Raw genomic sequence first — 14,153 nt, 5'->3', positions numbered from 1 at the left:
GTGTGGGAGGTGTGGGTGTGGGCGTGGGTAGGGAAGGGGAAAGAGATGGGGGGATGGGAGGGCACACCTGGGCACCCTGGCCATGTTCCCCAGCGAGGATGCTCAGAACTAGCTGGTCGCTCCAGACCGTGCTACCAAGCTCCACCTAGCTAGAGTGCCCAGGTCAGATTAGAGCTTCAGAGTCCTCCTTGTCCTCTGAAGAATGACATGGGTCCAGCCTCTCTCTCCCAGCCCGCCTCCTTCATGAGACCAGAAGCTGTCGGGAGGCTTGGGAGCCCTGGGCCAGTGCCTGGAGCCTCGTATACCTTAGTCAAGAGCTGTACTACTGATCTACATTCCCCCCATCTCCCCCCCCCCACCCCGCCTTGTTTTGAGTTAGGATCTCACTAAATTGCCCAAGCTGGTCTTAGATTAGCTTTGTAGGTGGGCTTTGAACTTGGGATCCTCTTCCCTAGAATTGTTTCATTACTTGTCTATAATGCCTGACAGCATTACAGATCAGTCCCACCAGGCCTGGCTGTCACATGCAAGTTCTAGGTAGCCCACCTGTACCTGTCAGCTTCCAGCACTTACAACTCAGTGTTTGGACACTTCTTCACTCACAAGCTTCACCTATGGGACAGTACCCCTCCTTTCCTTGGGGCTTGGAGAATAACACAGTTCTCCTTGCTTCCTACAGAAAGTTTCTAGACAGTGTGTGGGAGTCAGGCAAGCAGGGAGGATGCAGAGACAGATCCTGTCTTTGTTTAAAATGTTAGTATTTTGTCATAGATTTTCTGTATTACTGTTCAATTTCAGAAATAAATTAAAGTACTGTTTTATATAAGTGTTGAAGAGACACTTCTTAAAGGCAATAGCCTCACCGTGTAGATCAGCCCGGTCTTGAACTCATAGAGATCTACTTGCCTCTGCATTCAGAGTGCTGGGATTAAAGTTATAAGTCTCCCCAGTTGGCATAAATAGCATTTTAACAGCAAACATGGTTGGAGGTAACTCTAATGTCTTTGGATTAGACAGTGGACTAGTAGACACAGCACACTGAAACATCCACCACTAACAAAATGGATCAGTTGAACTTCACTAAATTAGCATATTTTCTGATCCAAAGGACACTTGCCAGAGCCAAAGTTACATTTTAAATTTTAATTAATATGCCTTAGACACCCATGAAACAAACATGTCTCTTATCTGCAAGCCACTTGCTCAAGAACAGATGGATAGTTCCTGAAATGCTGGAGGCTATTGTTTATGGGAGATAACAAATCACATGTTTTCACTCCCCTCAACAAGTTTGTTTGACCCATCAGCTAGGGTTGTACTTGAACACATGTGGGCGGGAGGTTCACAGGCAGAAAATATGTCAGGTTGTATGCTTGTCCCTGATTGGATATAGGCTCCAGGTACATCAGGATGATGCTTGCCTCTGATTGGACCTGATGGGAAATGCAATGAATTATGGGTTTTCCTTCTTAAGCTGCTGCAAATCATAACTCAGGGCCATTTCCCAGGAATTTGGGTATGGACCTGGCCAGTATTTCATTAAAGTTTGCTTCAAATTTGGCTTTAAACTGTGGTAGTGGTCTTACTCTCAATTGGTGAGATTAATACACTATCAGAAAAAGAAAGGGAATATGGAATAGGAGAAAATACTTGCAAATCATATATTAGATAAGGGCCTAATATCCAGAATCTATAAGAAATCTTGGGACCGATGAGATGGCTCAACAGTTAGCAGCACTTGCTGTTCTTGCAAAGGACCCAGTTTTGGTTCCCAGCACCTGCACCAAGTGCTCAAATCTATTTGTAACTTTAACCTAGAGATCAGATGTTGTTTGGCCTCTGTGGGCACCTGCACGCATATGGTGCCCATAAACTCATTCAGTACATACTTCAGGTACATACACATATACACAAATAATAATAAATATATTTTTAAAAACTCTTACAACTCAACAGGAAAATGTTAAACAGTCAAGTTAGGAGTTGGCAAAGGAAGGAAAAAGAAGAAGAAGAAGAAGAAGAAGAAGAAGAAGAAGAAGAAGAAGAAGAAGAAGAAGACAAGAAGAAACCAGAGGATATCTCCCCAAAGAAGACACACACTTGGCTACTGGAGAGGTTGGAAGGTTCACAGTGCTGTAGCTAAGTGAAAGAAGTCAAGCACACATCATCATCATCACCATCATCATCCCCGTCATTATCATCAGGTATATGTTAAATGTCCATAATAGCATATTGGTAGAAACAGAAGGCAGATTGCTGGAGGTCAGGGCAAGGGATGGTATGAGACCACTGCCAGTGGTAGTGGGATTTTATTTGGGGGTGGCAAACTGTTTGGCTGAAAAACCTTAATATGTACTCAATACCACCTAGCTTTACCCTTCTGAATAGGTGACATCATGTGATTATATCTTCAATAACGTCTTGATGAATGAGGTTTTGTGCCACATTCCTTTTGAATCTTGCACCTGAGTTGGGTTCCCTGTTTCCTCCTCATTCTCCACAGACCGGTGTCAACTGGATCATCACTTTAGAGAAGAATCTGGAGACTTCTGGCCTCCAGAGAAGTTGTAGTGTCCCAGAATCCAAATCACCAACATCCCATTCCTGCACAACCAAAAGGCCCCCAAATACCATGAACGAACCAATGGGGTGAAGGAGGGGGCCCAGTGGGTAGGGTGCTTGCTGTCAAGCCACATAAACTTAATTTAATTCTTAGAATTCAACTCTGGCAAGCTATCCTCTGATCTCCATATAGGTATGTATTACCTGTTCCCCACCAAACAAACAAAGAAGCACATATATGTAAAAATAAATAAATAAAGGTGTTTTAAACTACATCTTAATCATTCAATTTTACCAATAAAGACTTGGGAGCCAGATGCTGGGGTGAAAGCCTGCTAGCTCAGAAAGGCAGAGAAAGCACCCAGCTGACCCTCCTCCTCAGCCAATGTTCCCACTCCCCACAAAAACTCCTTCTGACATCTCAAACAAAAAACCTCAAACTGAATGCCCCTCCCTTCTACTACCTGTATGTCTCTCTGTCCTCCTGTCTCCCTCTTACTCTCTATTTTTTTTTTTTTCTTGTTCACTTCCTGTCAACTGGTTTCTTGCTGCACTCTGGACCTATGGTTGACTTTACTTAATGCTGTTTATACCAAGCAGAAAGCTCTTGGGTTAAAGGTGTGTGCTATCATTGAGCCATACCACAACTAGAAACAGGTTTTTCTAGTAAATAATGCAATCTCGGGTTTACGGTGTAATCAAATATCCTGCATATAAGAGTACATGAAGAAGGCCTATACAGAGGTCAGTGAGGCCTGGGTCTCCTTGCTTGCTTCAGGCACAGAGGCTGAAGAGGCAGCAGAGGGTGTCTTTGAGGCCACTGGAGATGCCGGCATGGCGTGGTTTCCCCCACTGAATAGCAGGAGCTTCCTGAAGCCCTCTGGCCTGTGGATGCAGCAGCAGCTCTAAGGCATGAGCAGGAGCAGGGCTGTGGTGGGAAGGGCACACTTTCCAAGTAGGGCAGAGTATAAAGGGTGTTCATGTTTACTCTGGCTTTGATATAGCCTTGACCAAGGAGCAGGGCTGTGGTGGGAAAGGCACTCTCCAAGTAGGGCAGAATATAAAGGGTGTTCATGTTTATCCTAGCCTTGATATAGCCTTGTGCATGAGAGTAGGGTAGACAAAACTGTGCAAACCCAGGGCTAAAGAATATCAAGGGAAGCCCTGATTAATTGAGGGACCCCAGGTGATGAGACTCTTGGAAAGACCAAAATCCAAGTCATCAGGGAAGAACCAGGTTCAACAGAAAGACACAATGGAATCCTGAAAATCACAGGGAAATGGATGGAACTAGAAGAAACCATCTGATTGAGGTAACCCAGTCACAAAAAGACAAACACAGTATGTACTCACTCATATATGGATTTTAGACACAGAGCAAAGTATTACCAGCCTACAATTCACACTGCCAGAAAAGCTAGGAAACAAGGAGGACCCTAAGAGAGACTTACATGGTCCCCCAGAGAAGGGGAAAGGGACAAGACCTGAGAAAATTGGGAGCATGGGGGGAGGGGAAAAGGAGTTAGGAGGGGAGAAGAGGACATGAGGGAGTAGAAAGATTAATGGGAAGAATAGAGGAAAGTAAGAAAAGAAATACTATAATAGAGAGAGCCATTATAGAGTTGAGAAAGCTGGCACTAGGAAATGTCCAGAGAACTACAAGGATGAATCCAATTAACTAACTAAGCAATAGTGGAGAGACTACCTTTAATGCCCTTCCATAGTAATGAGATTAGAGCCTTCATCTAGTAGCTGGTGGAAGCAGAAGCGGACACCCACAGCTAAACACTGAGCCGAACTCCTGGAATCCAGTTACAGAGAGGGAGGAGTGATGAGCAAAGGCTGGAGAAATCCACAGAATCAGCTGACCTGAACAAGGGGGAGCTCATGCACCTCAGTCTGATAGCTGGGAAACCAGCATAGGACTGACTCAGACCTCCTGAATGTGGGTGTTAGTTAGGAGGACTGGGTAGTCTATGGGGCCTCTAGTAATGGATCACTATTTATCCCTAATATAGGAATGGACTTTGGGAGCCCATCCCACATAGAGAAATACTTTCTCAGCCTAGAGACATGGGGGAGGGCCTAGGCCCTGCCCCAAATGATATATATGACAGACTTTGAAGACTCCCCATGGAAGGCTTCACCCTCCCTGGGGAGCAAAAAGGGGATGGGCTGGGGTTTGGTGGGGGTGATAGGGGAGGATGGGAGGGTGAGAGAACTGGGATTGAAACTTTGTTTCAAATTTAAGAAAAAAAATATTCCCCAATGGTGGAGGGTCTGGGGAGCATGAATGAGGTTCTAGATTCAATGCTAACAACAACATAGACATTCATGCTTAAGTTCACATGGAACATATACCAACTGGGACACCAGAGCCAGGTGGTGATGGCACGTGTCTTTAATCCCAGCACTCGGGAGGCAGAGGCAGGTGGATCTCTGTGAGTTTGAGGCCAGCCTGGTCTACAAAGCTACACAGAGAAACCCTGTCTCAACAAAACAAAACAAACAAAACACCCACACAAAACAAAAACCAAGTGTGACCCCAGAGTGGCCATTAAGGCAAGTCCTAAATTTAAAAGACAAAAAAAAAAAAAAAATCATTCTGAATCTATTTTCTAATTAAAGCAGAGTTAATTAGAAATTAATAAGCACACATTTTCTGCAGAAATCCCCAATGTTTGCAACTAACAACACCATTTGGAATAATTCATGGGTACAAAAACACTAGGGAAATTAGAAATATTTTAACAGAAAGGTGACAAATATACAGTAAGTAGGATGTACTTATATTGTATAGTAGGGAATTTGTAGTTTTAAACGCCTTTGAAGAATAGGAGAAGAGGGAGTGGGAGGAGGAGAAAGAAAAGAAAGGAGGAGGAAGAGGGAGAAGAGAAGGAATAATAATATAATGATAATGATAATAATGAGAAGGAGGAGAAAGAAGAAGGAGGAGGAGGAGGAAGAGAAGGAGGAGGAGGAGGAGAAGAAATGTGCCAAATTAGTGGCCTATGGTTTCATGTAAGGACTCAGGGGTATAGCCTTGATTACCATTCCCGGGGACCCTAGGTTTTAACTGCAGTACCCTTCTCCCTCCTAAAACATATAGTTACATTTAGGTAGGTTTGATTACACTCCTATGATCCTAGCAATGAGGAGGCTAAGCCAGGAGGATCTTCAGTTGGTTCCTGGGAAGACACTAAAACAAACGAGCAAATAAGTAAATAGATAAATAAAATGCATTTAAAAGTGGAGGGAAGAAAAACAAAAACAAGTGTCAAATGTCCCCAGACTGAGCTGAGGCACTAGCAAGGCCCTCCTGATTATATTATTTTGGAGCTGGTTTTCCCGTGGGAGCGGAATTTCTGCTAAGAAGCTTTTTTGGCACGTCCAGTTTTAAAAAGAAGAAAAGAGCCAGGGGCGGGGAGTGGGATTAACCTCATTTAGCAAACCCTGATCCTAGCTAGAGTCTACACACCAGTGTGAGAAGAGGCAGCAGGAAGCAGTCTTGAGTCAGGCTGCTGCCCCGCCCATGATGACCTATCTTGCCTCTTCCTTTCTAGAGATACCACTGTCCTTAATGCCCCAGTGCCCTGTGGTCGCCCTGGTCCCAGCTGCTCTATGATCCTCCTTGGTCCTGAGACTCCCGGAGACCCACTTCCCCTGGAAACCGGCTGCCTGTACTTCCCATGCCACTGCAGTGTTCTGTGGTTCTCCTTGGTCCTGAGACCTTTGATGACCTTGTGACCCCACTGTTCCTGGGAACCCACTGCCCTTTGGGACTCACCGACCCTGGGAACACACTCTCTCTGGAACTCACTAAGTCCTGGAAATCCGCAGTTCCTGAAAACCCACTCCCCCCCTGGTAACTCATTGCCCTGTGGCGTTTGAGCCCCAGATGCTCCCTGGACCGCTGCCCCGCGGCCAGCTGCGCGCCCAGCCCCTCCCGGTGCGCTCGTGGCCCAGCCCAGCGTCACGGCCGTTGTGCCCCGCGGTCCCGCAGCTCCTGGGGGGGGAGCCATGTGGCCCGGCCCCGCGCTGCTGCTCTTGGGTCTGGGCCTGGGCCTGGGTCGCCTGCCGCCATCCCCCGGCCCTCGCGGGCTGCCGGGCGTGCTCAGGGGCGCCCCGGGGCTGGGGCAGGGCGAGGAGAGCAGCGTCCGGGGCGGTGGCACCGGTGGCCTGTCCCCGCGCACAGCCCCGCGCCGTGCTGGCCTTATGGTGCCCCATAGGTGTCCCTCGGGCGCAGCTGCGCGCGTCCTCCTGAAAGTCAACTCGTCGAACCCTGCAGCCGCCAAGGCTACTGTGTCCTGCCAGACGACCACCTGTACCGTGCAGTCGGTGAAGATCAACGGGAAAAACCAGCATGCTCCCCTTATCCTGAGCAGGAAAGAGGAAGTCACCCTAAATGTCACCATGCTCTGGGACTGCCCTGAGGCCATGGTCATTCGCAAGAGCTGGCTGTACTATTTGGTGGCCTCTGTAAACGACACGCCTGACTGGAACCGACCTGTGAAACTGCCACAGGTGCAGGTGATGAAGTTTTCCTCCGTCCACATCCCCAAATCAGCCTTGCCTTATGGGGTGTATGTTTTTAACTTCACACTGTCCATCATTAGGTGGGACCCCACCTTGTCCCCTCTGACAGACTCGGATAATATCTACATTTGGGTTAAAAAACGTCCCCTAAATGCTGTTCTTCCTGGAGCCACCAACATGGCTATGAATTTCTCTGATGGACTGATTCTGAATGGAAACGCTTCCTCTGACCCAGAGGCGGACATCCCCACAGAGGGGCTCCGTTTCTTTTGGTACTGTACCACAAATCCTACATACTATGGTGGCAACTATGTACCAGTGACCCACCGGCATGTATGTCACCCAGAACAGGATACGTTGAACTGGCCTTGGGCAGTGGGCCCTATACTAACAATTCCACCAGAAACTCTTAGGGGCAACAGTGTATATTACTTCAGAATGGTAGTACGGAAACAAAACAGAACTGCATTTGCTGATAAAACTGTACAGGTACTCAAAGGACTGCCACCTAAGGCACGCATTTCATGCATTGAAAATTGTGGCCCCACTTTAGTCGTATCAGATAGGTTCTCTCTGTTTCTAAATTGCACAGGTTGTTTGAGCCAGGATTTCTATAGCTGGTCCATTTTGTCTAGATTGGGTCATGAAGTGATGTTTGATTGGGCAGGGCAAGCTGCCACCAGGAGAAATGGGGCTTACTTATCTATAAAAGCGTTTGCCTTTAGGAATTTTTTGGAAAAGGGGTTTTGGGTTTCTCTGCATCTAATATCTTGGAGTGGTACAACCTTGAATTTGAGATATCCTTTTGTTGTTAACCATGGCCCCCAAGATGGCAAGTGCAAGATCAATCCAGCTAAAGGGATTTCGATGGTTACTAAATTTGTTGTTGAATGTAGTGACTTTAAGGACAAGCACCTCCCCCTTAAGTATAAAATAATAGTAGCTGAGATGGACAGCATTGGTGAAATCAGTTCAGTAGAAGAGAATACACTAGGTATCATAGCGTATTCAGGGACACAGTCCACGACGCCTGCCTTCTTTCTCCCTGTCGGTGTGATGGCAAACCACTACAGTTTGAAGCTGTATGCTCAGATCTATGACTCACTAGGGACATTTTCTCAGGTGACTTTGCAAGCCACTGTACAGGTGCCTACTGTCAGGGACTCCTCAAAGACTGTTTTAAAACAGCTGCTCGATTTCACCACGGAAACAACATCACCACTGGCTACTTCACTTCAAAAGCAGGACTGGCTACCTGCAGGCTACTTAATATATGTGGTGGCTTCTGTCTTGAACAACATAAAAAAGGAGTTGGCACTTCAAAATGATAGAGCCCATCTCCTGGAACACCTTGTCAATCAGTCCTTTGTGCCTGACATGGGCACCCTGGACCAGATCTGCCAGGTGGTGATGGTGATCACCAAATTAACCCAGGAAGCCTCTGACTCCAGTCAAGTGGTTTCAGTGGGCGCCACATTACGGCTGTGGCAAGCGAACCAAGCCCTGCAAGCATACCAACGCAAGAACAAACACCTTCACTCGCGGCACATTGAAATTGTGGGCACTGGCATCCTAACCAGTCTGTCTAATATTCTTAAGTGGATCAACCCCCACTACGAGTTTCAAGACCCTTTCTTCGTAGTTGAATCACTATCAGACACAATATTGGCTAACAAGGTACCAGGGAGTGAAACCACTGTAATGAGGACTAGCAGCTTTAACATGTATGTGGAGAAAGCTGAAAATTCGAATGTTTCTAAGGTCTTCAGAAATGAGACACTCTGTCCGAATTGCCTCCATGCGACACTGAATGCAAGCAGGGTTCCTGTTCTACCTTCGAAGGCTCCAGTTTCGGTGATGTTTTGTGAGTTCACCAATGACCCCTTTCCTTGGATAACTTACCCAGAAAACATTTCTGCAGGTGTGGTAGGGTTCAGAATGACAGAAGCCACAGATAACACTAGTGTCATAGGGATCACACCCGATGTAGCCGAAGTGTATATAGTCAGAAAAGACTTGACCTTTGCGAGTTTTAACCTCATGGTGGGACCAGGTATTGAGGGTTCTGGGTTCTCAAAGATGACAACAGGTGGAATTAGCTTTGAGGTGGACAGCAGAGGAACTGGGCAGGTACTGATCCACATTGTCACAAAAGTGACAGTGTTGTTCAAGGCCTTGGTATATGCAGGCAGTCAGGTCGCCCCCACCAATCTGGTTGCCACTTTCCTTGTACCTCATGACATCCCTCCTACTGCCAAGTGGAGTGGCCTGTTTGACCAAACCTGTCCAGTCAAGGAGGCCCGTGTGATTTGTCTACCATCATCCTTGCTTCGAATCATAGCTCAACATAGCCATTCATTCAAATATAACATATCCATGCTCCTGCAGGCACCTCGTTTTGTCTTTAAGCCCACTAACAAGCTAGTGAGAATTGCTCTCTTCATGGTTCACTGTTTGGACATGTATGGGATACAGAGTGATTGGCAGGAAGGTACCTGTGTGTTGGGTGAGAAGACCACATGGAAAAAAGTACACTGTATCTGCAGGAATGTGGGGCGGAGGCGGCGCCAGCTGGCCTCTATGAAGTTTACCTACCTTCGTCTACAAACCCACTTTGTGACTGCTAAGGTAATCGTGGTCCCTAACCCTGTGGACCTGCAGCTAAAGGTCATTAGGAACCTTAACCAAAACCCTGTGACCTTCCTGGCTGTGCTTTTCATTATGATCTTGTATGTTATTCTGGCTTTCTGGGCCTTGCACAGGGATGTAATGGATCAGTATCTTCGGGACCACGTGGTAGTACTGCCTGACAATGATCCTTTTGATAACATATGCTACCTGGTTACCATCTTCACTGGGAGTCGCTTGGGGTCTGGAACCAGAGCCAATGTCTTTATCCAGCTTATGGGAACAGAGAGTACCAGTGATGTGCATTGTTTAAGCCATCCATATTTTAGAACTCTCTACCGAGGAAGCATCAACACTTTCCTCCTAACGACAAAAAATGATTTGGGGGACATCCATTCTATCCGAGTGTGGCACGACAATGAAGGTAAGGCACCTAGCTGGTACCTGAGTCGAATCAAAGTTGAAAACCTCTTCAGCAGACACATTTGGCTGTTTGTGTGCCGAACATGGCTCTCTGTGGACACCACTTTGGATGCAACATTTTCTGTCACTAACCTGGATGAGCCTCTGAGAAGGACAGACTTCTTCCTGATTGATCTGAACCATAAGCTCAGTAAAAACCACACGTGGTTCTCCATTTTCACTGATGTTGTGCCCAAACCGTACAACAGGCTCCAGAGGCTGTCCTGCTGCTTGGCTATGTTGCTAAGCTCTCTTGTTTGTAATATCATGTTTTTTAATCTGAACAGAAAAGAACAAACTGAATCCAAAGAGAGGCGTATCATCAGGTCAATGATGATAGGGATCGAAAGTGTCTTAATCACAATCCCTGTGCAATTATTGATAACTTTTTTCTTCACCTATTCCCAGAAGAAACCTCCAGTGAATCTAGACAAGGTGGTACCTCAGAAGCACCCACTGATGTCAGAGGAAGGTCTGTTCTGGAAAGAGCGACTGGACAAATGGCATGAGTATGAAATGAAGGCTCTCTCCAAAAAAGCTGCCAAGTCCACTTCTGCTCCCAAGGGAAAGCCTTTAAAGCGGGCCTTTAACACTTCCCAGAAGAGTAAGAAAGAAGACAGCAAGGCTCCAGATATCCAAAAGTCCAATAAGAACTTCAGTAACAATAATGTAGAAGGCAGTGAAAATGACTCTTCAAAGGCCTCTTCTACCCGGCTGGATAAAACTCAGCCTGTTAAAACTAAGACCCAGATTATTCTGCCTAGGTGGTGTGTTTATATAGCCTGGTTTTTGGTGTTTGCCACTTCTGGCATATCATCATTCCTTATTGTATTTTATGGCCTGACTTATGGCTATGACAAGTCACTAGAGTGGCTTTTTGCATCTTTATGCTCTTTCTGTCAGTCTGTGTTCCTTGTACAACCATGCAAGATTCTATTGTGGTCAGGAACCAGGATAAGAAACCCGAAGTACTGTAAAAATCTCTCATGGTCCAGCAAGTACCATTATACAGAAATCAGGCTGCAGGAGGCGAGGATGTCGACAGAGGAGATGCAGCAGCTCCATGAGGACATGGACTACCTCCGAGGCTCTAGCATATACCAGCCCATCACTGAGGACAAAATCCAAATACTCAGGAGGAAGAAGAGGATCAGAAGGAGGTCCCTCTTATTCCTGAGCTACCTTGTGACCCACTTCATATTCCTAACCCTTCTCCTACTGCTTATTGTCTCACTGCGCCATAATGATAGCTTCTACTATAACCAGTTCATTCGACATCAGTTCTCCATAGATCTTGCCACTGTGATGAAGCTGGGAGATATCTATACATGGCTCAACAGTGTGCTCCTGCCATTGTTACACAATGACCTGAACCCAACATTCCTTCCAGACAGCTCATCCAAAATCCTTGGCCTTCCACTCATGAGGCAAGTGAGGGCCAAACCTAGCAACAAAACATGTCTGTTGGCCAAGAAGTTTGTGCAGAGTAGCATTGCAGGAGAAATCCGTTGTCACCCACAGTATGGCATTGACCCAGAAGACAGAAAAAACTATATCAGTGTTTGGAATAAGGCTGCCAAGCAATCTGCAGACAAACCCAGTGATGGGTTTACTTATAAGTTTCCCAGGAAGAAATGGGTGTATCATTCCTATGGAGTGTTAAACACCTATGGATCTGGAGGGTATGCATTCTATTTCTTTCCAAAACAGCAGATCTTTAATTCCACACTAAGGCTCAAGGAACTTGAGGGAAAGAATTGGCTTGATGACATGACATGGGCTGTGATTGTAGAATTAACCACCCTGAATCCAGACACCAGTCTCATGTGTAGCATTTCAGTTGTATTTGAAGTCTCTCCCTTAGGGATTGTCAACTCCAGCCTCTCTGTATACTCATTCTCACTTGCTGATTTCAACAGAGAAACATGGGCAGAAATCTACCTCTATGCAGCTATTCTCATTTTCTTTTGTGCCTATGTTGTGGATGAGGGCTATATCATCATGCAAGAAAGAGCTTCCTACTTGAGAAGTGTGTACAACCTGCTCAACTTGTCTCTGAAGTGCATGTTTACACTGCTGATAGTGCTGTTCTTCCAGAAGTACCTCCTGGCCACCAGCATGGTTCAGCTTTACCTGACTGACCCAGAAGCCTTCATCCCCTTCCACGCCATTTCTCGGGTTGATCACTTCATGAGGATCACTTTGGCTTTCTTGTTATTTTTGACTATACTGAAGACACTCAGGTATTCCAGATTCTTCTATGATGTGCGCCTGGCTCAGAAGGCCATCCAGGCTGCCCTTCCCGGCATCTGCCACATGGCCTTGGTGGTATCTATGTATTCCTTCATGTATGTAGCTTTTGGGTACCTGGTGTTTGGTCAGCATGAATGGAATTACAGCAACATGATTCATGCCACCCAAACCATCTTCTCCTACTGTGTGTCAGCCTTTCAGAACACAGAATTCTCCAGCAACAAGGTTCTTGGGGTCCTGTTTCTCTCATCGTTTATGCTGGTGATGATTTGTATCTTCATCAACTTGTTCCAGGCAGTGATTCTGTCTGCCTACGATGAGATGAAGCAGCCTGTGTATGAGGAGCCATCAGATGAGGCAGAGGCAATAACCTATCTATGTGATAATCTACGGTCTGGCTTTGACTTTCTCACCTCCCGATCTAGGGACAAAGACCAATCTGAATTCTTTGTTGACATGATGTATGGGCAGCCAGAGAAAAACAATCGCCGGTTCCTGGGGCTGAAGACCAGAAACATCAATGGGAAGAAAATGGTTTACCTTGTTGTCTGACAGGTTGGAAGGGCCACAAGCAAGAATGTCCCCAAACATTAAGTATGTTTGTCAAGGGGACTAAAGAATGTTTGATGGCTTAGTCATGCACATCTCCACATGTGAAGTATCCCCACTCTGGGTCCTGCTCTTGGAAATAAGAACACATGAACAGAGGGGAATATTGAGGGAGAGAAGAGGATGGCAAGGTAAGATTCCCTCCGGATGGGATTCATTGACTCCTTTCGTGGGAGCCTGCAGCAGTGTGGAGGAGTGACAACTATGGATTTTGAGACCCAGCTTCAAAGGAAAGAGCTGGCCAGGTCCCATTGTGGATTCAGCTTCAGGCCAGCAGCCTCTAAGCAGAAGCAAACTGGCCAGCCTCCCTGGGAGTCTCCTTTGCAGACCATGCCTGGGAAGCCTCTCTCCTCCAGCCTTTCTGCAGGCCAGGGCTAGAGTGGTCCTATGGGAGAGTTCCAGGACTGGCTTTAGAGTTTGAGAATGCAGAGGTGAGAGCAGGGGACAGGGATCTGAGGTTTCCCACTTAATTCCCTCAGCATTTCAACTGCATTTCAACTGCACCTGGTAACATTCTCTGACCAAGAGACATAGCTCTTGCCAACAAAGATGCACAAAGGTTCTTGTGGAAATATGGTACATGTTTTATGTACTGAATATAGCAATATGTGTCTGATGACTTGGGTGATTGGTTATATTTATGACTTGGTGGATGATTTAGGAGTAAGGAAATGAGGTTTACTGTTCAAGAAGAACAAGGGCTAACAGCTGTTACATTGTTACTCAGAAGCATGTGACTTTGTTGACACCACTTTAAGTTTTACATGAATTAAACTTGAGATTTCTTCCATGACCTGTGCAGTGATTTCTGTGTAAGGGATCCAGACATATCTGTGGCTACCTTCAGAAGTGAGGGCCAGAAAAGGTAAACACACAAATGAGGCTATGGCCACACTACACTCACATCAGCATCCTGTGACTCTGAAGATTTTTCCTGTATGGCACTCTACTTTTTTTGGAGACAGGACATAGCATTGGCTGTCCTGGAACTCATTAAATAGTGAACTCACAGAGATCTGCCTGCCTCTGCTCCCCCAGTGCTGGGATTAAAGGCATATATCACCATATTCAGCTTTATTTTAAAATTCATTCTTGAACATTGT

The 14,153-nt window shown here is 46.2% G+C and overlaps 1 protein-coding gene across 1 annotated transcript; it reads left to right on the top strand.

Annotated features, from left to right (window-relative positions):
- Positions 1-6,545: 6,545 nt before the first annotated feature.
- On the top strand, positions 6,546-13,523 carry Pkdrej (polycystin family receptor for egg jelly). Its single transcript, XM_051189564.1, has one exon. The coding sequence runs from the start codon at positions 6,583-6,585 to the stop codon at positions 12,991-12,993; it is 6,411 nt and encodes a 2,136-aa protein (XP_051045521.1). The 5' UTR covers positions 6,546-6,582; the 3' UTR covers positions 12,994-13,523.
- The last annotated feature ends 630 nt before the right edge of the window (positions 13,524-14,153 follow it).

Source organism: Phodopus roborovskii, unplaced genomic scaffold, assembly GCF_943737965.1.
Source record: "Phodopus roborovskii unplaced genomic scaffold, PHOROB, whole genome shotgun sequence".
NCBI classification, from domain to species: Eukaryota; Metazoa; Chordata; class Mammalia; order Rodentia; family Cricetidae; genus Phodopus; species Phodopus roborovskii.
Note: the sequence above shows the minus strand (reverse complement) of the source record. Positions and strands in the feature narration are given on the sequence as shown.

Bases quoted from the DNA above. Each gene is read 5' to 3' on its own strand.
- Pkdrej (XM_051189564.1), top strand. From the start codon at position 6,583: ATGTGGCCCGGCCCCGCGCTGCTGCTCTTGGGTCTGGGCCTGGGCCTG.